The sequence below is a fragment of the Lampetra planeri genome, chromosome 26, assembly GCF_965212315.1.
Source record: "Lampetra planeri chromosome 26, kcLamPlan1.2.h2, whole genome shotgun sequence".
NCBI classification, from domain to species: domain Eukaryota; kingdom Metazoa; phylum Chordata; class Hyperoartia; order Petromyzontiformes; family Petromyzontidae; genus Lampetra; species Lampetra planeri.
Window position 1 is genome coordinate 5,002,668 of NC_136132.1, and position 27,170 is coordinate 5,029,837.

The window sequence follows — 27,170 nt, forward strand, 5'->3', positions numbered from 1 at the left end:
GTTGTCTTGTGGTTGTTGTTGTTGTTGTTTGACTTGCATCCCACTGGGATATTTGCACAGGGTTGGTGTACGGTGATTTTTTCTGCAATATTTTGCCGTCTTATCTTGGATTTTCTGTTTGCACATAGTCACTTTAAGATGTTTTCTTGTTCATGTTTTTTGTTTGTTGCGGTTGCACCCGATTCAAGAGCCGAATGGCTCACAGGGCTATACCTAATAAATAAAATTTGAAACTTTGCAAGGGGGGGGGGGGGACTATGTCCTGAAGTCCTCCAGTGGCGAGCAGACCTCGACATTGGCATTTAGCTACCGAACATATTGCCATCATATGCAAGATTAGGATTGTGTGGATGTGAAAAACCCCATCTCTTGAAGTAATCTCAGAAGCAGATCTATGATGCCTTCTGCAGGCCATTCTCTCACACGCAGGGTATTCGCCGCCCTGTAAAAGTTCTGAATGTACATTATTACTATGATTATGACTTTAGATTAAAAAAAAATTGATATCACAGGGGATTGCCCATTGAGCTTGCAAGCTCTATTTTTTAGGGAGTTCCCCCGGAGGGATAGAATATGAATTTTTAATAACTCAACAAAGCAGCATTGTTACAACTGTCCAAGTAGGACAATTGTAATGTATGTATGTTGAACTTCTTTCGCACCGTGCTTAGCCAACTGTGCTAATCGGAGGTGCGGGGGAAGGACAACAAGCTAAACACAAAAAGCAGTTATAAAGAAATCGATTTTCAATCTGGATGATTTTAAAGTGCACAGCTCCAGTGGATTGCTAATATCGGAAGGAAGATTGTTCCAGACGGCCGCAGAAGCGCATCTGAAAGCTCGCGATACAGTGACCGTCTTTGTTCGATTGGGGAAAATATGTGTTTTAATGAAAGGTTATTAATTTATTACACCATTTGTATGTGAACCATAAACAATTTGTATGGCATGATGATATGTGTCGCGATGTTTGATTGTCTATATACATAAAAAAAGATTACAACATATTTAAAACAATTAATTCATATCCTCAATTATTGACAGTGTATTGAGTAACTGAATTAATGTCCTTAATTATCGAAGTCAAATGAAATAATTTTCAAATATGAAAGTTGTTGCACATATTAAAGTAACTAATATATTATACTTTTGATAATCGACCATGTGTAAAGAATCAAACATAGCAACTTATATCATTTCGATTTAAAGCTTTCTTGCTGTGGTTTTCACACCTGATGATGATTGCTTGTGTTGCAATCGAAACGTCGTGAGAATTTTATTTTATTTTTAATATTTTGTTATTTCCCTTCTACGTGACTTTACCGGAAGAACCAAGAATAACTTTTATCATGCCATACATGACATTGCAGCTCTTTCAGCATTCAGTGCCGTCTTTAGTCCTGCACATTGTGTTGCAAACAGCACCACCAGGTGGCACTATCAGATAAGGGCTCTGATGGTGATTCCAGCCAAAATAATAATTACAGCTTATGTAGATAGCGCCTTCCATGTGACAAGCGGGAGAGGGTGGGGTAAGGAGCGACTCCAAGTTAAATAAGAAATGTCTTCTGAAAAAATAGAAATTTATTCAGGCGGAAGGACTTTAAGATCCCAGCCGAACCAGACTCCTGGCAGCCTTGGTCAGAGAGTTCCACAGTGCGGGTGCCATGTAAGGGAAGGCCGATTGCCCATGAACGTCATGGGGTTTATAAATGACCTATACCCAGTAGGGCCCCACAGAATCTTACAAGGTGTAACACTCAGAGCTCCACACAGTTGGATTCAAGAATCCAATGCTGGTGATACGCCAATCCATCTCAGTATTCACCGGGTACAAATCTGCTAAGCTTCTCATATCTGACGGGATCGGGGCATGTTGAGAGTAATCTGGTCAAAGCAATAATAATTACAATGTATAATCCTTCGTCTAGCCACTGTCGTATGAAGGCCTTCCCACGCAGTGTCACTGTTGGGCCGCGTGAATAATAATGTTTTCTGAATATTACACGTGGAAAAAACTGCAGTAACTAATTAAGAATGCGGTTTCCACCACAATTAGCAACGTGTTGCTCGTGAGCACTTGGGGGTCGGGGGTCAGGGGGTCAGGGGGTGGGGGGGTTCGTCCAAGAAGCAGGGAGGGCTGGCGGGTGGGGGAGCTGGCGTTAGACGCCGCGACACGAGGGTGTCAGGTTCGGGTTTAGTTCCCTTCGCACCACCACGCTGAATGAGCGCTTTTACATTTGACCATTAACGACGTCTTGACCTTTCCCTTTCCACGTGTGTGAGCAAATGCACTGCATCTGAGGCTATGTGAACGGACAAGTGGCGCGCCCTATGGACCTATGCAAATTCGCTGTGGCATCTGATACCTCGTAGAAGATGGTTCCCTGCCTGAGCTGCTTCTGCGGCACAGCGATGCCTGGAACTGATTTCTCTCTCTCTCTCTGTCTCTTCTATATTTGAGGCAACGGCAGACGTAAGGCAATGAGTCTTACCCCAACCTTATCTAAGCCATGATTTTGACATCTGATAAGGTGGAGGTGGTCTGTGATAGTCTGTCGAGCAAAATAAGGGGATCTTTGTGCTTGGCCGTGTGTGTGTGTGCGTCTGTGTGCAGAGTGGTAGTGTGGCAGTTAGCGCGCTGCGCTATGAACCCGGCGACCTGGGTTCGAATCCCGCTCACGGCCAACACCAGTGACGATTATCTTTACCGGTCCTGGGCCTTCCCTAGGTCGACTTCGGCCCCAAATTAGTAGCTGGTGCGGTGTGTAAACATCACCACTAGGGAGACAAAGGCGGCTGGGCGTGGTGCTGACCACCCACCCCCTCGTGTGCCGTGCCGTCCTTCGTGGGTGCTCGCTAACAACACTTGCCCCAACAGTCTGTTGAGGCTGTACGGGAGAACTTTGTGTTTGAAGCGGTGGAGCAGTGGTTAGTGCACGACACTACTAAACCCGGTAACCTGGCTCTGATTCCCAGCCATGGAGACCATCAGTAGCAAGTCGCGTTGGCTCCTATTGGTTGACATGACCTTGCATTAGGATATCCTGTGGTCTGTAAATGTCAGCACTTGGAGCAAAAAAAAGGCGGCCAGGCATACAGCTGGCCATACTACCTCCTTGTGCAATGTACTGGCGCTGACAGGTCCTCAATAGCAGCACTTGTCCCAACAGTTTGTATGGCTGCAAACAGAAAATCTTTGTGTTAGTTACGGGACCTTTTTTGCCAGTATCAAAGTATGAAAAATATGAATGTTTTTTACACTTTCCGGCAAATAAAACAGGTGTTAGGATGCCGAGTCTCGCCAGTATCAGACCAGAGAACGCCAAAAGGCGAACAACACAAAGACAATGCACGCATCAGAGCATTTCTATCTCGGCGTGAGCTATAAATGCCATGCCATAAATAAGTTTGTCTCTGGTGTAGACCCATCAGTTTCAAAGACAATGCATCACATATTATCAGAGCATGTTTTTTTGCATGTTCAGCGCAAGTACGTGCGGTTGATGCAGACTTGATTCCTTGCAAAAGGTTTCCGTTTGGCGTTTGAACATCTTACCAGAAAGAGTCCAAACCAATTTTTATTGTTCATACTTTGTGTTAGTTATTGTGTTTGGATAGGTTGGTAACATAGTGGGTTACACACTGGGCTACGCTCGCTGGCCCTGAATGAGCAGCACCTGCGGCCATCATTGTGGTGGTGTGCGTTGCATGCGTGTTCACGTGATGGGCAGCCGTCTTGAGTGGGTCGCATATTTCCACGTGTGTGTGTGTAGTGCGGTGCTACGAACCTGACAACCCTGAGTTTGAATCCCCACTAATGGCCAACGCTGGTGGCAATTTTCTGTATCGGCCTTTCGCCTCGTCTAGGTCGACTCGGCCTCAAATGAGTACCTCGTGCAGTTGTGTAATCATCAACACTGAGGAGACAAATGTGGCCGGTCGTTGCACTTGCCCCAAAAGTCTGTTGAGGCTATACGGGGAGGGGGGGGGGGTCTTTGTCTTTGTGCGCACCGTCGCCTTGACACGATGCCACCGCTACTTAGTGGTGAGTGGAGGCCCGTTTTGTTTGTTTATTGCTGTGTGCATGTTGGTGTCAATGCCCATTTCGCTCGTCCGTTTATCTTCATGGCAGTTACGTGGCGGTTGCAGTGGCTCGTGTGCGACGTGCTCTGTACCTGGTGACTCGAATGTAATTGCTGGCCCCCACGGCTAGCATCATAGCATCAGTGGTGATTTGACATCTGAACTGGTCCCAGGGGAACCATCCCTAAATTCATCCAAAGCGGCCCACCCACCGATGAGGTGAAGGACGATGGAATAACTCCCTTGAGCGACACGGCATGAGGATGACTTCGTCCAGCAGTGGATTGACAGAGGGCTGGGAATTATTATCTTGTATTGCAGGATTTAAAAAAAAACAAAAGGATGGGGGAGAAGGGGACAGAATTTGGTGGATGGGTGTGCGAAGCCGAAGCGTGTGAGATCAAATCCCTTCTTTTGTACATTTTAACACGCCCGCTCTTTAGCTCCAGCTCGACTGCTAAGTGCATTTTGTGCAGCATCAACTGAACAAACAACTTAGATTACAAAAAAACACGGAGCTATAAAAACCGCGAGGGGCTGGATCCCGGCGATCCCGACTGCACTTTACACGGAACCGGTCTGCCGATTTAAAAAAAAACCCATCTAAAATGCACATGAAATGGAAAGATATTGTTAAAATAATAGAATAGTTTCCACCCTATGTACTTTGTAATATGTTACGTAAGTTACATAAATGCATGATAGAATGCATGAAGGTAATACATAGTGTTTAAGTATTTTTATTTGTATCTGTATTCCAACACATAAATGTACACCAAAACCTCACCAATCGCGGGGTATAAACCGTCGCACATTTAACCATGCGCGCCAAATGTGTTGAAGTTACGGTTCGCCGGTCGCCCCCCCCACCGTTCAAACCATTCGTGATTGACCGCGAGATTCCTGTACGCATCGTAAAGACGGACCGTACAGATACTCTTAACTGCACTGCTCGCGATGATGCTGCTGAGGAAGAACACACGCGACATCTTTTCTCCATTACGTCTCAATCTCGTCTCATTCTCGTCTCCACCTCGTCTCCCACGCTGCCCATCGCAGGTCCCAGGTCACGCGGCGTTCCCAGCCTCCAGTGAGGAGGCTCAGCCGCATCGCGATTTTTCTGTCTCACTAAACTTTTTTCTCACCATTCTGTACATTTAGCGTGCGAGTTATATTTAACACTGTAGGAGAGAATACCCACATTATTTTACATTCACAACACTTCCCGATTAATGTGTTGTGGTGGAAATCTGGGTAACGTAAAACAAAAGGAGTGGGTGGGTTGTCGTATGACGAAACCGTGAACCAAACCACGGTTTTTTCCCATTTGCCTTCAAATTCGCCGGTCGCGGATTTGCCGATTGCGGCTATTTTCAAGAACGTAACCCCCTCGATGGGCGAGGGTTTGGCGCATATTAAATATAGACACGTACTGCCGAGTACACCTGAAATACACGCACATGTAAGTATTTTTGGGTGCTACGGCAGTGAGATATTAACTACCTTGCCTGGTATGCAGAAGGTTGTGAGTTCAATCCCGACTGTGACGCCTGTATAATTTGGAGTCTGCGTGTGTCTCTCCCCGTGGTTGTGTGGATTTTTCTCCGGGTCTTCCAGTTTTTCCCTCCACATTTAGAAACGTGCGCTTAGAGTATTTGGCTGCGATACATTTCCACGTGATAAGCCACTTCATTGAGCTGTCATTTGTGGCCAGGTCGCTCCGAAAAACAGTAGCTATATAGATCAGCGGGCCTTACCTGGTAAAATAGAAAATATAGTTGAAATCGTTTTTTTTTTAAACATAGATTTTATTGAAATCGCGGCTAGTCAAAATGTTCAGCTGGCCAGCACAAGGGTGTTTCTGTATATTAATGTCAAACGCTTACATAATTTTCGTTGCTGAGCTCAGCACCGCCCATTGAGCACCGTGATCATATTTTTCCTGTTAACACAACGTGAAAATAGAAAGGTGGCTGAGCGTGGCGAGGGAGGCGATGGGTGGAGGAGGTTGCGATGGAGCGCGTCAAAGGGACAGAGCCGGAGCCCCCCCCACTCTCCACTCCCCTCCCCAATCCTTCCGAGAGAAAAAAAATGGGGTCACAAAGGTTTTACCAAACCCCACAAGGCATTTCCATTATTTAATCCATTACTGGCCTTGGCTTGTCTATAAGCGAAGTTGTGGCTGTCTGTCCTGTAATAGCAATGTGTCAGCTCTGTGTGACTTTAAAAAAATAAGTTAAATTAAATTTTATAATGGATGGGGTGGCTAACGCTGACCTATAGAAGCTCACGTGAATGCTGAGATATTTTTTATTTCTTCAGAGTTCAGTGATTCTGGTTTTCATTCGGAACAGTTGAGGATCGGATGTAAAACACCATGTCAAAATATTAGATGCATATTTTCCGTTTCATCCTTTGCGATATTCGTTTATTCACTCTTTGCATCTTCAAATCATCAGTGATACGCTCCATTGCCCCTGACGCGGTTATCTGGCTTGACCACCTGAATGTGAAATTTGTAGCTGTTGCTTTGCATTTGCATCTACATCGGCCATACGAAAGAAGAAGATATTGAAATCGTACGCGTTTTATACCCTTTAGGGCTGGCGAATATATGCATTTCCGGCCTTACGCTTGTAAATGCACGTGCTCTTAGGCGACAGTCGCATTCCACGATTAGAACAAATGCAAGTTTAGATTTGATTTGGTTAAAAAAAAAAGTTAAGTGCCTTTTACATCATTTGTGCGCCGCGTCTAAACTAAAAACCGAAATCCACCGGGGCTCTCATTAGCCACTGGGCCACATGCAGGCGGGGCCCAAACCACGGACGCTCGCTTCGTCGGGTAGGTATGGGTTACGATTGCATAATGAGTGTTGGTAGATTGTGTTCCTGTGTCTAGGCCATGAGAGGCGTCACGTTTCATTGAATGGGGGGGGGAGGGGGGGGGCGTCTTCGAGGGGGCTCAAACCTTTTGCGCGGAAAAATGTAACGGCGAGATGCGTTTTGTACTCGAGTATTTTTTGTTGATTCGCACACGCGTCGCGTACGCGTCGCAGATGCATTCCGCGCGTCCACCGACTTACTTTGTGAACAGGGTGTACGAGGTGTTTGTTGTTTTTAACAAACAAAGTACCGTTACATCGCTGCGTAAGTTTTCTCGGTTGAGATGTGCAGCTCTGGGTCGTGTTTGCTGCGGACACCGCGGTGTCGTCGTTCAGCATATGGTCGGACGTTTCGCTGGCAGCACGTGCAGCGAAACGTCAGACATCGTGCCGAAGATGCACGCGACACAACGCAAACATTACATTGGAGAGCAATGTGTGGACGTGTGTGTATTAACTTATGTGGGGAGCGGTAGTGTCGTGGTTAGTGCGCTGCGAAACCCGTCGACCCGAGTTCGATTCCCACTCACGGCTACCAGCACCGGTGACGATTATCGGAATCAGTCCTGGGCCTCCCCTCGGTCGACTCGGCCTCAAATGAGTACATGGTGCTGTGCATAAAAACATCGCCACAAGGAAGACAAAGGCGGCCGGGCGTGGTGTTGGCCACCCACCCCCTCCGTGAGTCGTGCCGGCCTTCATAGGTGCTACTCACTAACAGCACTTGCCCCAACAGTCTGTTACAGGCTATACGGGGTATCTTTGTCTTTGTACGGTATATACTTATACAATCATAGTTATGTTTTTAATTGAAATATGTAATATATCTGTAATAATTTCCAACTTTTCCCACCCACGTAAGTGATGTGACATAATTAACCAATTCTATCTTGACCATCGCAATGCAATTTACAGTGCGATTTGAATTTGTGAAGCATCTAAGTGCAGTGACATCCCAAGATGCTGAATGAAAAAGAGCAAAACGTGTGCGTTATATCATAAGGATAGACGAGAGGATTTTTATTACGTAGGTTTTTACTATTAAAGAAAAAGGAGGTAGAGTTATGGAGAATGTTACTCTCGGTGTTGTTGAAGACATTTGGACAGATGGAATGGGCGGGTTGAGGGGGGGGGGAGTCCGAGGCAGAGGAGAACAGGACGGTCTTGAGGCCCCGAGTCACCGGTGCGGATAGCAATTGGCAAAGGAAGTTTCCAGGCAGTGAGGGCAGCAGTGGAGAAGGAGTGAGAGGTGCAAAACGAATGGAGCATTGACTTTTGTCAGCATTGACTTGATATCTCTTCAATTGTTGCAGCACACAGCAATCGCAAATACGAGTGCTTGGTGAATTATTTTGTTCCTGTGCAATTAATTCCCAAAGCTTTTGCAGTGGTCGTGTCTAATGGATTTTTAACAGAAGAACGTTAAGCTCTGGAACTGTGGGAGGAAGGGGGGGGGGTCCCATTCATCAATATTTTAGTTTTTGCAGCTGAACCCTGGTCAGCCCCCTAAGCCGATCACTTGACTAACTTGTACAATATTTATTTTTCTTATCTCGTGTTTAATCCCCTCGTATATGTGGGCGATATCTGATTGGGATCCCAGAAGAGGCAGAGAGGTATATTTTGCAAGTGTTTACACAGTCTGCAGATCAGTACAAGATGTGTCTGGCTGATTGGCGGCTGGGTCTTGTCAGTAACCCTAGGTCGCTCTGGCAAGGCTATCAAATGTCAAGCACTTTTACATCTCAGACCGAGCAGCGAAGAGCTCTGTTTTTTTTTGTGTTGTAAAAGAGCGAGCGCGCGTTGTTTCCATCTTGTTTCTTGCGAATTGTTTTGCCATTGGGCGAGTGGAGCATCACGACGTTTTATTTGCAGCGATGACTTGCGATCTAAGTATATTTTATTATTTAGTTTGACGCGGGAGGAGAGAAATTCATATGCGTACATGAATTAATCTTGATTTGAAGCTTTCGTGACTGCAGGAATCCATACTCTTTTTGGTTCTTTCTGTAAAGTCACGACCGCTTGTGTTACGATCAAAACGTCGTGATATATAATTTTTATTTTATTTATTTTATTTTATTTTTCTACCTACGTGACTTTACCGAAAGAACCAACGAGTATACATAAATTAAGTTTGATATTTTTTCCATTCCTTTAGCGGCTCCGGTGCGAGACCGTACATTCTGCGGCGTTCCCACACTCGACACACAACGGCACTCGTCAGCTACGACAGGGTGGGTTGGCGGCTATTTCTGGGTGCAAGGCGACGGTTTTAACGCCGAATTCGAGCGAGTGGCCACCGCTTTAAAACAGCACCGGTGATTATTCACGCACTCAAACTCTGACGGTCATTCATCGATTCATCGCGGTTCATTTCCGGCCAGCTTCACAACATGCAAACCTTGCCAAATTATCTTGATATTTATAACCAGTCCTTTTGTGTTTTACTGCGTTTTTGTTTTTATCGAGCCAATCATTTATTTACCCACAACATGAACTTTTGTGTGTCACAGCCGGGCAGGAATTGGTTTAACGCAACCGCACACATAAATATTACCATGCTCCCAGCCTGTCTTGCCTTGATCAGATTTGCCTCTCAAGATGTAATTTCATACTCTGCCTGCAGTGAGCGCTTTTTTTTTTACCTTACCTCGGGCGGTGCAGGGACAGCGGCTCGTCTCCCCAAAACTCCGGGAGCTGTTCACAAAAAAAAAACCTCGCAGCACTTTGAGGCACGGGTCCCCCGCTAAGTGCCCCGTTCAAAGCGTTAATTCTTCTTCTTGGTTCTTTCGGTAAAGTCACGTAGAAGGGAAATAATAAAATCATAGAAATAAAACAAAATAATAATTATTTTATTATTTCCCTTCTACGTGACTCTACAGAAAGAACCAAGAAGATTCATCTTCTTGGTTCTTTCGGTAAAGTCACGAAAGCTTTAAATCGAAGCTTTAATTATTATTCGATTTCGCTGCAAAGATTTTTAAACAAGTCCCACCGTTCCGGTGGCTCCATTTGTTTCGTCTGTCCGGTGATTCTTAATTTGGTTTTGTTTATTTGTACGTATGCGCGCCGTGTGAAAATCCCTTCTCGTCGTTGTTACGCAGTACGTTTTGACTCAAGTCTCTAGTTCTGCTGGGTGCAGTTTGAACACGATTTTTAAATGAGCATGTTGGTTGGAGCTTCAGCTTTAGGGGGTGGGGGGGGGGTAGCGGGAGTGAAACAGAAGAGTCGCCCACTTCCTCTTGTTATCTCTGCCACTTTCCAGCTTCCGTCCTTCAAGAATCCATCCTGTGCCGGAGTGCGCAGAGCGGCTTTGTCAGCGCGACAGCGTGAGCGGCCTAATCAGAGCGCCTTCGCTCAGACATCCACGCGAAGATGCGTCTGGCTCGAACTTTTCACATCTTCTCAAACGCGCCACGCGATGCCCACTGCTTTGTGGTGCGTTGCCTAACAGCGAGCTGTCACGTTTGACCGGCACAGCGGCCCACGTTTGCTTTCTGTGACCTTGAAACCTCTGTTCAGCTTTGCAATTGAGCCCAACTAACCGATGCGCGTGTGCGCGCATATAACACGTGCTCAACGCCTAGCTGATGTACGTGTGTAGCCCACGGACTGTGATTCAGCGGTAAGCAAACTACAATTATTATTTTTAGGGGTATAATTGCACGTTGTTTTAATGCCGATGTTTGTGGCTGTGCCTGGAGTGTACCTCTTGGGTTGACGTGCGTGCCTTGAAACGAGCTGCCAGTGCAGAGTGCGCCACCAGCGCCGGGGAGACAAAGGCAGCCACGTGTGTCACCGGCTCCGCTAGCTCCTCGCTTCATGTGTCGCGATAATAGGCGGTCGCTAACGTTGAGTGAAACACCGTAAGCAAAGAAAAAACATTGCAGGTTCGTTTTTGAAATGTAAAATCGCACACACACTCACATGCACACATGAACACACGCAAAGACAAAGATCCTCTGTATAGCCACCCAAACTGTCAGGACAAGTCCTGTTAGCGAGCACCTATCAGAGCCTGCACAGCCCATGAGGGTTTAGGTGTGGCCAGCACGACATACAATTTCCTTTGTCTCACCGGTCGTTATTTCCACGTGTTGAAGGCCGACTTCACCAATTGACAGTTACGATTGGTGTTATCTATGGACGGGAATCAAACCTAGGTCACCAGGACAGACACACAGACGTACACCCACAGCATATATATGCCCTCTGTGTTGTGGTTGTCACTGAAATAAGACACATGTCAATTGCGAAAATAGTTGATGAGGTCCATTGGTAGCGTCGCCAAGATTTTTGCCGTTCTCTGGTTGTCGAAAAGCATTGCGCATGGATGCTTGAAAAACGATATTTTAATATTTCTATACCCTTCCACACCAATGGCCTTGTTTCATTTTAAAGCCACGTGATTTTCAGAGAGCGCGTTGCCTTTAATATTAAAGCTACATTGTGTTAGCGGAGATACCTGCAAGCTTGTTCCGTGCAAGAAGAATGAATATTAATAGAGTAATAAATAAATAAATGGGACCTGCGGCGCCAGCTTGACGCTGGCTATTCCTGGGATCTCAGGGAAAATGAAAACACAGCGCGCACAGAGAGAGCCTGAAAATGAATTCCATTATGCAGAGTGTGTATGGCTCTGGATATTTCCAGGACAGTATTTCCACAGCCCTTTGCGTGCAATAGAATAAACTCTGACATTGAAATCAGCTCCGAGTGACGTTTTATCCTTGTGCTCGTTTCTCTCCCAGAGACATTTTTGTCATTAATCGGTTCTTTAAACCTTCTGTTCTGACCAGACGAGAGAGCCCATTGCGACGACAGAGAGAGCCTGAAAATGAATTCCATTATGCAGAGTGTGTATGGCTCTGGATATTTCCAGGACAGTATTTCCACAGCCCTTTGCGTGCAATAGAATAAACTCTGACATTGAAATCAGCTCCGAGTGACGTTTTATCCTTGTACTCGTTTCTCTCCCAGAGACATTTTTGTCATTAATCGGTTCTTTAAACCTTCTGTTCTGACCAGACGAGAGAGCCCATTGCGACGACGTCTTCTGACGAGGTGATCTGGGATATATCGGGAAAATAAATTCAGAAGGACAAAAAAAAACCCCACAGAACGATAGAAAAATTCAACATCACAACAAGGAAGCGATTTGTGCGGGAGAACACCAACCGCGTGTATTTTTATGCCATTTCACAATTTTACGTTTGTGGCACTTTTGTCGATCCACTGTGTGTGGAGAACGCCTCCCCGCGTCCTGCGGGCCACGAGGTTTATTTGACCATCGTGCACCACGCTGAGCAGTGCCCGTTGGTGAAGGCGTTGAACTTAGACGGGAGAGGATGGAGGTACAGTACTGTATAACAATGCACTGCCCTCTGCTGCTCACCAAGTATCCCACACGGCCTATAATACCTGTTCTGCACGGTGGTCACTCATATTCTTAGGTTTTTTCGGTAAAGTCACGTAGGTAAAAAATTACAATCAAAATTAATAAAAGTAAAATAAAATAAAAATAAAATAAAAATCACGACGTTTCGGAGGCAACACAAGCTTCCGTCTTCAGGTGGAATGAATACAGCATGCTTGCTGTATTCATTTACTTGATACAGCAAGCGTGCTGTGACAGTTCCACCTGAAGACGGAAGCTTGTGTTGCCTCCGAAACGTCGTGATTTTTATTATTATTTATTTTCTTTATTAATTTTGATTTTAATTTTTTACCTACGTGACTTTACCGAAATAAACCTGAGAATATGAATCCTTGCAGTCACGAAAACTTCAAATCTAGGTGGTCACTCATTCAAGCACTATCCAGGCTAAAACTTATTAGCTTCCAAGATTTGATGAGATCAGACATTCATTAAAAATGTAAAACACAATTACCTGCAGTTACACAATTCATGGGCTGTACCACGAGTGTATTTGACTCACAAAGCAAATAATGGTCTTTAAAAAAAAAGCCTCCAAACATTTTTGGTTGTCGTTTTTTATCGCTATTTTTACACAAAGATATTATTTTAGCGCAGGGAAGCGGCGACGTGATTGCGATGAAGTGAGGATAACGCCATTGCCGTCATCATCACTGTCTTCGTTGCCCTCGTCGCGAGAGCGAGGTTTGCAGCATGGGGCGCAGCGTGACACCTCGCAGCGCGACTTGCAAATTCGCGCGAGCGAGCGCTATTTGCACCGTTCGTTATTTCCCATTGCGTCCGAGCATCTACCAAAATGTTTGTTTTTCCTCTCTTTTAATATAAACCCATGTGATATTTTTCAATAAAAAAGAGCGGAGTGTTGTTGAGGTTAGGAGGATGAGAGGGGAGGGGGGCGGGGAGAAACATCCAGAAAGAGTTTTTCTTTCTCCTGAGTGCCCCATTGTTCCGCCACATAATTGCCCTTGTTTGAGAAAGTGGCAGGACTTCATGTAGGGTCGAGGGGGGGGGAGATGAGTGGTAGGGTGCATTTGGGAGCTGGTGGGAGGGGTGCTGGTTGGGTTTGTGGCTGAGCAGCCTCTGGGTGTCTGCAGTGCGGTCTCCCGGCTGCTGTCTCACGTCTGTCATTCACCCGCCTCTGTGCGCCCCCCGCTCCTCCTCGTGCCTTTATAAATGGGGGTGCTGTGTGAGCCACAATGGGGGTATTCATTCATCCCCAATGATTAGCACTCTCCCTGCCGCCCCCCCCAACTCTCCTCCCATCACACAGCTCACCTGTGCTCGCCTCCCGTTAACCTCTTCTCCCGATATCAATTGTCAATCTATCATCGCTTTATTTATGAGGCAGTTTCTACGTGATTAACGCATAATGGAGCTCGGCGATGAGACTTTGTGTCCTGAATGTGGCTTAATTTGAGGCAGCGTTGCTGTCGTTTATGGCAGAGCCTTGACGTCCCATATGACGAAGACACGGGCTGGGATGGCTTTAACAAAAATGAATGTCCAGCAGACAGAACTTGACAACATTAAAGGACAAGGAACACAGCGTCTCTAGCAGGCACAGAGGCTTAAATTGCTCAGGGAATTTATTTATCGCGTATTTTTTTTTACGATGGAAGGAATTGGACCTTCTGCGACATCCGGTGTATGTCAAGATTGAACTTAATTCAAATGTCACGGAACGAAACAATAAAACAAATATGCATTGCTCCTTTAGACATGTTTATTTTAGTATTGCCTGAGAGAATAAGCTCGCACAATGCATGGAGTCTCATCGATGGCCATGGAGCTGTACTGAGCTGGCGTTTGGAAAATGCGCACCATCTGATTAAAGCATTACCCCTGCAGCCTAGCTTGCAACACTGTTATTTCCGAATCTGTGCTCGGAAAGAGAGTGAAAGAGGAGAGAGAATACTCACCATCTAATGGAACGTGCCCCTTTGAAACCACGAGGACCTACGCTAAACTTAGATGCTGCAATTTGACCCCGCGCGTCCTCACCAATTATATCAAACATGCAAAATTTAAAATGCGTCGCTGGCCGGGGGAAATGCTGCTGAATAAATGCAGTGCTGCTGCGGAGAAGGTGTCTTGACTCGCACGCACACAGCGAGAGCCAGATGGCTAATGCCACATGTCCACAATCGTTTGGCGAGCGCATCCGTTGGCCCCAGGTATGGCCCAAGTTGCGTTCTATAGTGAGCATCATCATGGCCTGCGTCCAAGGCCCCAAACTCGACGTTCCACCAAAGAGATTCCTCTGCCCCCCGCATCCCCTCCCCCCATCCTTACCCTGTAATTAAGCTACCGCAAGCCATAATCTGTTATTATTGTTAATTTTCACTCTGTTCTTACACGGCTGCTTGCGGCTTCCTCTTGGTTGAACTGAGACGTCGCTGACATCGACTGCACATCCTATGAGCACAATGTAAGGTGGCTAGGAATTCAAACATGTGACAACAAGTTGGGGCGAACTGGTCTATGTTTTAATGCTGCTGCTGCTCGAATGTATTCTGGGTTGTTTACATGGCTTTCCCATCCAGTCCCCCCTCCCTTCCTCACCGTGTGATACCTCTGATTTGAACCCATCGCAACTCCGGTACATTTTAAACGAATGCAGACGACGGTCCCCTTAGTGTAGTCAAAACGTCGATTTATTAAAACGTAGGCGCCCCCAGTTTCTTGTTATGATGGCACGTTCTGTATCCGTGTCGATCCCAAGACACCATGGCTGATTGAAATGATGGCCCAGGTGAAAGCACACCTCTAAAATTACAAAAGATCAAAGCATTGAGCTCACAAAACCCACTTACTGAGCTCCCTTTTGCCTCTTTTTTTTTCCACTGCACAACTGAGCCACTTTGGGGCCGTGCCGAGTTGAACCGTCGACGTCGCACACAATGAACGAGTCGAGGTGCATGTCGATGCCACAGCGATGCTGAGCGTGTGCTCGCTGAACTTCTTTCTCACCGTACGCAGCCAACCGTGCTGATCGGAGGTTCGATGCTGTGCTCTCGCAATGCACCGATTGGCTTCGCACGTAGTGAACGCGTCGTTCATCCCGCCCCTGGTCATGTATCGTGCGTTGGATTTCCAGTTCGGCACGGCAAATAGCCGGAGAAAACCACCAGCATTGAGGTGGTCGCTGTGTGGCTCGGTTCGGATTTGCCAGCGGAAAAGAGGTGTTCGTATAAGCTTGGTCCGGTAGGGCTGCTGTGAGAACCCCGGTTGAGTCTGGAAGCCCAGTTTGCGAATTGAAATGATACACTTCGCAGTAGTCATGGAAACAAGGCATCAGAGTGATGTTGATTGTGGGGCACTTAGATACACAAATGCAATCTTGGCAGGGGTGCCTAATGGCCAGAGCACTTGCCAGTTACCTCTTGACCAGCTTGAGAGGGCTCGGCAATTTGACTCCCGCAGCCACCAGTGTGATGGGGTGGTAAAGGTGCATGCCTGCAATTTCATGCTCACGTCAATGCTGGCAGAAGGGCCTCCACTACAGAGAAGTGTCGATAACCCCTCTAGACCAGTGTTCTTCACTCATTTTAAGAGGCGGGGGGCCACTTTTTGCCGATACGACATCATTGTGAGGGTCGCCACACATTTGAAACCATTGGGGGGTTTGACAGCAGCACGATGATGATGGGTGGGGGGGGGGGGTCTCACGTGTTGTTGTGTATTGTCGGGGGCCGCACGTCAGGGGCCACACTAAAGGCCGCCAGTGGCCCGCGGGCCTTGAATGAAGAACACTTCTCTCTCTCTCTCTCTCGAGAGGGTATTTGGCCTCCTCTTTCATGTTGGCCACACATCTTGGAAGGGGTGAGAGTACCCACACTTTACTCCACCAGTGCGTGAGCTGCAGATCCATGAACTGTGGTGTACCCAGGGTGGAGAGACGCTTGTGCCTCATTTCAACTGCCGTGCAATGAGGTCGAACCGGTGATGTCTCGATTGCACGTCCAGTTGTGCTGACCATTATTAACACCACGGTAGCATTATATCACGTGACATTACTAAAATGACCTGTCTGCAGTCGACAATAAGCAACCTGTGACATCATTCACAGGATGAGCACCATGGGTGTTGGTGTTATATTGTGAGCTAAACAACTGCCTGTAATTTCGTTCAAATGAAAGCAAAAAAGCGTGATCCAAAATGAAATTCCCTCGATGCTTTTAAGATTCCCGTTGGAGCTCTGCCCTTATCTGTTGCAACTCCGCTCTCTCTCTGGGTTTTACTGCTTAAAATTTCACCGGATCAACTTTGATTTAACCTATGCTCTGTGAACAGTTGCCTCCTTTCCTCTGCTGCCCTCGTCATCTGAAACCAATTATCTCTAAAGCTACTATGCATCTGACTTTAAAACTAGATGTGGCGCTTTGGTTGCTAATTGTCAATTTAAATTAATTAATTCCAGCCATTCTCAATTCACCAATGGATGAAGGCCTCCCCCACACCATGTCAGTCATGCAAGTTTGTGACCGGGGAGGCCAGAGGGAGGGAGAGACGGGTTTGGATATCACTTGCAACTGATGTTAAATTAAACTCGAGATTCTCGGTTCATAACGTTGCTCGACCCCCTACATTTAAATATCCTTTTAATTTGCTTATTATATTTGCCTGGTTGTTATTGTTTGACTTGCATCCCACTGGGATTTTTGCACACAACGTTGATATACGGTGCTTTTTCTGGAAGACTTTGCTGTTTTTTCCTGGATTTTTCTGTTTGCGCATTGTCACTTTAAGATGTTCCTTGTTCATGTTTTTGTTTGTTACGGTTGCACCCGAGTCAGGAGCCGAATGGCTCACAGGGCTATACCAAATAAATGAAACTGAAACTGTATACCTACGGATATACATGTTTATTGAGTAGGGTTTTATTCACAGTGGGCATTGAAAACAACAACGAAAGTCGTGGCAACGTGGTGAAATTGCTTTGTTTATTATTTCCGTTTGATTTAATGTCATGCAAACAAAGTGAGAAATAATTGCGAGATTTTCTCCAAATCTCTTTGGGATTACGAGCAGGGATTATTGAAATGGGTCACCCATTGACTCAGTGTCAAGGTGTTCTGGACATGATGAGCCAAAGAGCCTTTTCATGTTTAAAACTCTTTTTCTTTTATGAGCAGACAAAACACACAACATAAAATTACCAATACCTCTATGTCTGAAACTCGTGACAGCGAAGACACGCAAACAGATGTTGCCCGTTAAGAGAGAAAAAAAAACAGCTTCTGCTTCGTAAGCCACTTAGATGTTGGAGGAATTTAAGAGGCTAAACATTTATGAAGTGTTTAGGGTTGCTGCCCTGACACGTGCTGTCATGTCGTCGGCTCCGGTAGAATTTCTTTAATATCCTCGGCGCAGGCGAACATTTTCCCTTTCATGTCAGGGGAAGTCAAAAAAAATTGCATAAACTGTGATGTGAACGCGGAGCGCCATTGGCTCTTAGTTAAACGAGACAAGCTTTGCCCTTTTCATTTCCCGTCTCCCCGAGGGGCCCAACACCAAATATTAACTGCCCTCCCGCCCTCCCCACCTCGGCCGCTGCTTCTGCCCCAGAGCCTCGTGGTGTTTGCATTGCAGAGAGAGGAGCCGTTTGGGGGCGTTTTTTCGCGGCGACGGAACGGAAGGCCGAAATTTAATAGAGCGTTTGTTATTAAACATTGTTGTGCAAAGCGGATAGGCGATTCTTGTTTGTGATTGGGTCGCTTTGAATACCGAACGCACGCTGGCATATGCAATGAAACGCGGGGCAGAATAGCATTGTAGGCCGATAAGAGCGAGCAAAGACGAATTTTAATTCAACATGTGGACCCCCGTGGGTGGAGATTGTTATGAAGCTTGCAGCCGCAATATTATATATATGCAATATTATTTATTGCATTTAGTTAAAATGAAAAAAGGTCGATCTATCGTGAGCCTTCAAATGGATTATGTGCAAATGTTGCCGTGTTCAGGATTTAGCAAGTTCGAGCTGGAAGTGACAATTCATTGGATTTTTGTTGTCATCATCGCCGCCAACCATTCTCCATCCACTGGTGGATGAGGGATGTACCATTCAGATACCAATATTTCGGGCATTTAACAAAAAAATCATTATTAAGCTCAAAATATGTTTTGGTAATCTTTTTAACGAAAATCTTGCACAGCTTATAGACTTAAATTAAAACATCTAGAGCTGGGGGGGGGGGGGGTTCCCCATAACAAAATCTCTTAACATGATATCTAATATTTTAGGATGCAAAATATGTTGAGTGATGCTACACTCGTGCAAAATGGGTTAAATTGTTCTGGGTCGGCATTACACTAATCTGCTTATGCTGACCGCAAGCCTGGGAAGCAGAGTGCTCATAATACATAATGCATTCCGACTTTGTTTCCAACTCTAGCCGAGGGGAATAGGCTCGGGAAATGTGCTTTATGTATTTATAATTCCAAATTGCTGTGCATCCACATTGATCTGTTGCCCTTGCGGAGGCTCTAAAAGTGTTTAGCAAATTGTCTCTTCATCCCGTGCTGTGGCCAAGATGCTGGCACATGACTCACGAGGTTATGGTCTATGGGAAAGCATGGCTGGATTCATCTTCTTGGTTCTTTCGGTAAAGTCACAGACCTGTTCTCCACCTGAAGACGGTTGCTTGAGTTGTGGCCGAAACGTCGTGAGAATTATTTTATTGTTTTATTTTTATTATTTTATTATTTTCCTTCTACGTGCCTTTACCGAAAGAACCAAGAAGATGAATCCCTGCAATCACGAAAGCTTTAAAATCGAAATTCATGGCTGGATTTTCAGGGTGGACGTTCTAGTCAACCCTAATTGATTTATTTTGTTTTATATATAACAGTTCTAATCATCATTAGTCATGGTCAGTCCACTGCTGGATGAAGGCCTCCCCAATAATCCCTCTCGCAATCCTGCGAAATGATGGTAAACCTAGCACCTGTAGAGGAGTTGATTTCATTGCTCCATCTCCTTTGTGGTTGTCCTCTTGGATGCGTTCCATTCCTTGGAGGCCGCTCCATCGCGTTCTACATCTTCTGTACTCTTGCTCAAGCCATAAGCTTCCTACTTGTAAATTACTAGTAATGTTACATTCATGTACCATGTGTGTGTCCTGGTATGAGGAGCGGTAGTGTAGCGGTTAGCGCGCTGCGCTATAAACCTGGCTACCTGGGTTCGATTCCTGCTCACGGCCAACACCAGTGACGATTGTCTGAACCGGTCCCGGGCCTCCCCTAGGTGGACTCAGCCTCAAATGAGTACCTGGTGCGGTGTGTAAATATCGCCACTGGGGAGACAAAGGCGGTGGGGCGTGGTGCTGGCCACCCACCCCCTCGTGTGCCTATCCGGCCTTCATAGGTGCTCGCTAACAGCACTTGCCCCTACAGTATGCTAAGGCTATATGGTTGATCTTTGTCTTTGTACCATACTGTATGTATATTATACTGGTAGGAACCTCCTGGTTACACCAGCCCACAGGGGATTATTGTGTCCGTCCGTCGTGCATCCAAAAATGGGAGGGGTGGGGCTGGGTGGGGAGGGTGGGGAGGGTCTGGGTGGGGAGGGGAGGGTGGGGAGGGGCTGGGTGGGGCTGGGAGGGGCTGGTCACCCCGTGGTGCCCTTATAAAACTCAACGTTTAACCTACTCACGCCGGCTTGTGCCCGCTCTCACAATCAGCCATATTTGCGGAATACACCACGCCGCCGTTGACCCTGGCCATTGACCGAGCAACCCAACGTTCCTACCAGCTCCCTCCGTAGGAATGTGTTTATTGTTTACCTCCCTTATCTTAGCTTAATATATAAAGCACCTTAACCAAGGAGATTTACAGATATTTAAGAACAGTACAACATCTGAATGTAATGGTGGAGATGAGGCGATTAAAATAGAGAAGAGGAAGCAATGGGGGGCGAATCTGTGATGGGTGAATTCGGTGAAAGCGAAATTAATGACAATTAATGACCATGAATGGATTGAATGACTGGGGAATTAATCAGAAGGGTCCTGCCCAGGTTTCACAGTGGAGGGCGACGTTGCTATATGTACTCCCAATTGAGTCATATTTTCCAGGTACTCTTCAAGCGTTCGAATGTTTGACCAATGCCAGGATTAGCTATGGCAGGAAGCCAGAGAGCCCAGAGGGATCTCATGCAGAACTGGGGGAGAATGGACAAATTCCGCACAAAAAGGCACCCGATTCAGCACTGGAACCCAGGGCAATCTCGCTTTGCGGCACGAGTGTTACTATTGCGCTGCCTTATACCCAAGTGTCTTCCCATTGCCGGCGATAAATTACCCTCGCTGATCTGTCACGGGCATGTACAACGTCTGCAAATGCATTTGTATTTTGATGCCGCGTAAAAGGCAAATTGCATCGCGCTGTAATGTTGTGTCAGTGTGCATCTGTTCATGTGCCTGCTCCTGTCCACCGGTTAATCCCCGTGGATGTTTACGTGTTGAATGTGCGCATGCTGAACTTCTTTCGCACCGTACGTAGCCAACCGTGATAATCCGATGTGCATGTGCTGTTGTCTGTGCACATTTGTACATGAATTCCTAAGAGGACTCGTTTGTCTGCATATGTTTGTGTGTGTGTGTATCTGCGGGGAGTGTGAGTTGCAGTGGCTAGTGCACCGCGCTTTGAAGCTTGGAAACCCGAGTTCGATTCCCGCCCACGGCCACCACCGGTGACGATTGTCTGAATCTGTCCTAGGCCTCCCCTAGGTCGACTCGGCCTCAAATGAGCACCCGGTGTGGTGTGTAGCAAACATCGCCACCGGTGGGAGACAAAGGCGGCCGGGCGTGGTGCTGGACCGCCGATTCCGTCGTGTGCCTTTGCGGGATGGGGTGGATCTTTGTCTTTGTCGCGTTGTCCGAGTGCGTGTCCGTGTATTTTTTGGGGAAAATGAGAGAGGGGGGGAAGGGAGAGCCGTGGGGGGGGGGGGGTGTCGTGACTGAAATGTGAAACGAAAAATGAGGATGGAGTGGAGATTCATTCCCACGATTCTTGTTTGACTCTCTCGACGACGACGACGCCAAAACCCAATCTGTCTTTATTTTGCTCGGGTTATGTTGGTTTATTTTTGTTGTTGTTGTTGTGCCCTTTATGGTTGTTGGGAGCAGAGAGTTCGCCCGTTGGCGTGCGGGAAATTTGCGAGCCGTGTGCGCGAGTGCAGACGACGGCGGGGGAGTCGGTCACAAGCACATGTCAATAAATAACAGACGCTCCGATTGCATCGCCATTGTTATTCATCGGTGTGCATTGCACAATGCCGTAGGATGAAGGTCTCTCTGTGGTCTGCAGTCACAGGCGTTCTTATTGAATGCATAGTGTCCCACCTCCCCCCAACCCATGACTGCGTTAAATATTTTTAGTGCGCTAATAGCCGCTAGTCTGCCATGTTCCACGTAAGATTGACTTTCCGTTTTCTGTGTATGGATTGATTACACTGTACTGGAGTGAAATGATTATTAATGCGAGAAGAAGTGTGTGGGTGTTATGCCGTGTGTTGCTTTCGGTTACATTACATGCACCGGAATAATACAATAACAATCTTAAATGACGGCACTTTTGATTTTAAGCTTTCGTGACCGCAGAGATTCATATTCTTGGTTATTTCGGTGAAGTCACGTAGAAGGGAAACAATGAAATAATAAAAATATAAAACAATATAATTCTCACGACGTTTCGACTGCAACACGCAATCATCATCAGCTGTGGATTTCACTGCAACACAAGCAATCGTCATCAGGTGTGAAATTCACAGCTGGTGATGATTGCTTGTGTTGCAGTCGAAACGTCGTGAGAATTTTATTGTTTTATATTTTTTATTATTTTATTGTTTCCCTTCTACGTGACTTTACCGAAAGAACCAAGAATATTACGGCACTTTGTCAATTAATGAGCCGTGACTGCCTTCTCAAACTGCCATCAGTCACTCGGGGGGGTTATTTGACCATACTTCACCACCGTCGGTCCGTGTGAGATGGTAAAAAATTCGGACTCCAGGATTGTGTATCAGGCATCACTCGCTACTGATGTCAGCCTTGGCCAGGATTAGAACTCAGGTCCGCTGCGTTTACAGCACAATTCGTTAACAACGAATAAAACATCTATTGTCGTTACAAACTATAATGCCAATTAATTACGCGGTTATTACCATGGTTTTCTTAATGTAAACCGTGATATTAAGGGAAGAAACGTTCGGTCATAAAAATGTTTAGCTCATTTCCATCCAGAAAATGTTACGAGAGTGATTACAAATGACCGATGTTGTTACTTAAAATTACAAGGGGGCTAAAATGTACATTTCTTGATTTTATTCAAAAAAATCTCTTCTAAAATGTTCTGGTTTTCACAAACATGTATGCATCGGTAATGCATCATACATCAAAACACGTTTTCACAACTTCACGCTGTGTGTGTGTGTGTGCGATATTCTGGAATGTTCTACAAACATAACAGCTGGGCATGGTGGTGCAAGCCTGTAATCCAGCACATAGATTTGTGACAGATTTCAGATCCATCTGGACTGTACAATACACTCATCAGAAGGGCATTGGCCAAACATTCCAATGCAGGACCCTCCTCCTGAAAAGGTCTCGAAACTCGTTGAGATTTTCCCTGGATAAATACACGATATAATTATTATTCAATCACTGTTTATGGAATGTGCTTTGTGCTGAAATAAGACTCCTGCATTAAGTGGCGTGGTTGTTATGAGCCTTGCAACCAGGAATGAAATGTGGGGGCCCTGTCCTCTTGCCCTGTACCTGCACCCTTCCGGCTCCTCGGCCCCGGTGCAGTTGCACCGCCTGTGCACTCGATAACTACGCCGCCTCCTACATTCTCGAAGCTTTCGAAAGGCGAGAGAGCGGCATTCGCAGTGAGACCGAGCGCCGGATAAACACACGGCATGAGCATTATTGTTAAATTACATGCTTTCAAAGTGTTCTCAATGTGAGAACACCCCCTGCAATGTCAAATTAATGGAGGTGAGAGTGGCGTTCAGCATGGGGCCTGACCGCAACGGGCGACTCTCGGCGGTGTGACCGCGATCCCCTTTGTCCGTAGAGCGAGCGCTCGAACGCAGCTGAGAGTCGGCGCAGGTGGCCCTTGACCCAATGTTCGACGCACAAAGGACGGTATCGGTGTGGGTCCGGGGGGAGCCTGAGCTCGCTCGGGATGCCGGCGAGAGAGGGAAGGTTTCTGAGCAAAATGACATCCGTGGCTCGGCAAGCAAAATAGGGCAGCTTATGTAATGCCAAATGGGAGCGTTGTGTTCGGTTTTCTGTGTCGCATCGTGTAGCTCGGTAAATACATCTGTAATTTTTTATTCAATCGTTACCCGTTACTTTGCTGTTGTTATTTACAGAAGTGGTAATGCTGTTGTTAATAATGTCATAAATTACTGGTGCAATGCGTTTACGTCTTGGAGTGGTGCATGAAGTTGATGACACATTGGCCAAGAAAAGACGTTTATTGGTTCACAGTAGGAACCAGTGTTAGAAGATTTTTCACATCTCTAACAATTGTGTCGGTGGTACCGACTTAACTTATTGCCCATTTATCCTCCCCTACGACAGGCGATACGCTGCTGTGACACATGGCCTGGCCAATCCGACGACCATTCCATTACAAAGTGGTCACACTCTGAACGGTCGTTCAGACACTGAGTAGCATTTATATCAACTCATCTCGAACTTGTCGTTTTTTTTCTTTTTGTCGCAGGTGTTTCCAACGCCTCCCGAGAATCAGAGCATCGACGATGACGACGACGACGATGACGACGACGATTATAACGAAAATGACGACGAAAACGGCTACGGAGATGACGTCAACGACGACGATTATGACGTTGATAACCACGATCACGACGACAACAAAGGTGGCTACGGAGGAAAGAAAAAATACCTGGTGAGCGGCTCGGAGGAGAGCAGCGAGGAAGAGGAGCTGGAGAGCCTCACCATTCGCATCGCTTGAGAGGGGCAGTGGGCCCCGGCCGGTGGTGACGCGACGCCCCGATGCGGTGACCCCTCACCCTGGGCCCGCTGTGTAGAGGAAGGTGGCACCGAAGCCTCTCCCATCCCACTGTGATGTCTCCCCCCCCCTCCTCTACTGATGAAGCCTGCTGAACCGCAGTCAGCCACGTAGATGCGCTTTTGGGTTGTGCTCCGACGTGCTGGCGGGAACGTCGGGAACGTCGGCTTCCTCGGCTCCCAGGACATGGAGGGAAACGTCGTACGACGCGTCGCGCAACCCAAACACGTCGGAGAGCTGCTCAACAAAGACAAAGATCCCCCGTATAGCCTCAACAGACTGTTGGGGCAAGTGCTGTTAGCGAGCACAAAACAACCACGAATACCTGCGCAGCGGTCGGGCCTTATTAATCGAAAAGAGGAAGCGGGCAAGTGGATATGGACCTGGGATAAGGCCCACTAGCGCCTCTATTCATGCGTGTTATATCTAAAATAGGACACTTTCTGCAGGCAGCAGCATATGTAACTCTTGTGGAATAATATGTTTAGCTTTGCAGCTTACTTATTTTAAGACTGTTTGACCTTGCATCGAGGGGGTAAACGAATTTGGAGTTCTCGATCTAATTACATCTTTTTTTTTTCGTAACTCGTCGTTTATCCAGGAAAGTCGCAGAGTCCCAAGACTTTTGTTAAGAGGGTCCCTGTCAAGTTTTTGTAAGTTGGGGCAATGCTGCTCTGAGTGTAATCCCAAATGAGTAAACGTGCATGCAATTCTTCAGCGCTGGGATATTTGCTGTTGGATGAAACGGGGATAACCCACGCAGAACAGGGGGGGGGGGGGGGGGGGGGAGAGCATACAAACTCCGCACAGAAAGACGCCCAGAGTCGGGAATCGATATCAGGCCCTTTCTTGCTCCAAGGCACAAGTGTTACCGCTGCGTTTCCCTGCTGCCAATTTAATTGAGCTCGTTTTGTTTAAAGCGTTATAACGGTATTTTTCTATGGTAATCTGTCAAAAATGTAGACGATGCTAAATTATGTATTTCTTATATGGAAGATCTGGGTGAGTTTAAAACTCAGGACTTTCTGCCTTTCAAAGAAAATAATCGTCCACTCCCCATTTTAACACGAGCTGCATTCAAAAGTAAACATTCCTGTTAAAAGCAGGTAAGGTAGGCAAGTACACCACTTGCAAACAACCAAGATCTGTAATTTTCTTTGATGGGTAATGAGGGTGCGTTCAAATGTTTGAAAAATAAAAACCGAACGGTTTTTGTTGTTCTCTCAATGTCCCTTTAAATCTCTTGCAAATAACACGTTTCATAGACAAATGCTAAATGTAATAAAAAAACGGTCTCCAGGTGCTACCCGCAGCTTTTACACACATCACTCTTTTGAAATTACCACAAACAGAATATGCACTAATTGCTGGACATGGGTTTATTTTTTTATAATGGTGTGGGATTTACAAAGCTGCGTGTCATGTACGTGATGTGTGTCTTACGCAGAGGAGATAGTGATGCCATTATTGCCTAGGCGTAGCGGTGTGCTTTGGGAAATGATTGGGAATGCTTAAGCCACGACGTATACCCCCCCCCCCCTCGTGTTACACCACCGCGCACCCTCTGATGTCACGGACGTTTCTTCTATGGCTCTTGCGAAAAAGGATGAGGAGAGGGCTTATTTTCGTCCAAACGGGGGGTGTCTCTTGCGAACGTCCAGAGAATAACTTCAACTCTCAAGCCTTGCAGTGAAACCTGGTGTGCAGTTTGCACTTCGGCGATTTTAACAAAGAAAGTAAAACAATCAGCCCTGCAATTACTCGGCTCCTGCCACCGCTAGTGGAAGGGCCTCCATTCGAGGGGGGCTCCAGAGAGCCCACCCGAGACAGTATTTGGCCTACTCTTCCAAGCTGGCCAGAAAGAGAGGTCTTCGAAGAGGTTGGGACTATCCACGCATTTCCCTACCACACACAACCGGCCCGAATGTGTCGCACCCATTTCTATGCTATATGAATGCAAATTGCATTGCATTGTAACGTAATGTTCGCACATTAAGTTATTTTAATTAGCAGAGACATTGTTGTAATTCATTTGGACTTTTCGCAATGGTTTTTTTGTAACTGTATATGTATAAATATTGACTTAAAAGCTTTCGTGACTGCAGGAATTCATACTCTTTGGGTCACGCAGATAGATAGGTGAAGACGATTGCTTGTGAAGCGATCGAAACGTCGTGATTTGTTTTTATTATTTTCTATCTACGTGACTTTACTGAAAGGCCCATAGAGTATGTATATGTATACAATATTGCTTAATATTTAATACCATTTATCGAAGAGCTGTTTGTGTTCTCCATTGATACACTCACACGTGTGCTCCCATGCACACGTGCCATAGGAAAGCCACGACGGAGCTGTAATGGAGTTTGAATGTATGCTATGCGCGCACGGTAATTTATGCTTGAAAAGTGAAATGGAGGCAACGTATCGTCGTAATCCAGCTTAGCAGTGGCGGTTGATTAACGGACTCTGGAAGTGCTGTAAATTACAGTAATTGAACCGCATTGCCTCCCACAGGGCTAAAGAGTATGTGTGTTGATCAATAACGCGGGGGCTATCTTTGAAAGTAGTAGCGTTTAACTATGGGGGGTGGCATGAGTGGAGTATCTAGGGATGACAGGCCACATAGCAATATTATTCACTCATCATCACATGCGCACGCAACGCTTGTTTAATAGCACACATGCTCGCCGGCGTACGCTTTCTTAA

At 46.3% G+C, this 27,170-nt stretch overlaps 1 protein-coding gene across 3 annotated transcripts in view; it reads left to right on the top strand.

Moving 5' to 3' along the window:
- The window catches only part of LOC144727612 (uncharacterized), a 71,192-nt gene extending 45,955 nt beyond the window's left edge, over nt 1-25,237 (top strand). For all 3 annotated transcript variants that reach the window (XM_078606557.1, XM_078606558.1, XM_078606559.1), the window contains exon 4: nt 24,153-25,237. In XM_078606557.1, the coding sequence (XP_078462683.1) occupies nt 24,153-24,404 (252 nt within the window). In that variant the 3' untranslated portion in view covers nt 24,405-25,237. The remainder of the gene's footprint in view (nt 1-24,152) is intronic.
- Nucleotides 25,238-27,170: the final 1,933 nt, after the last annotated feature.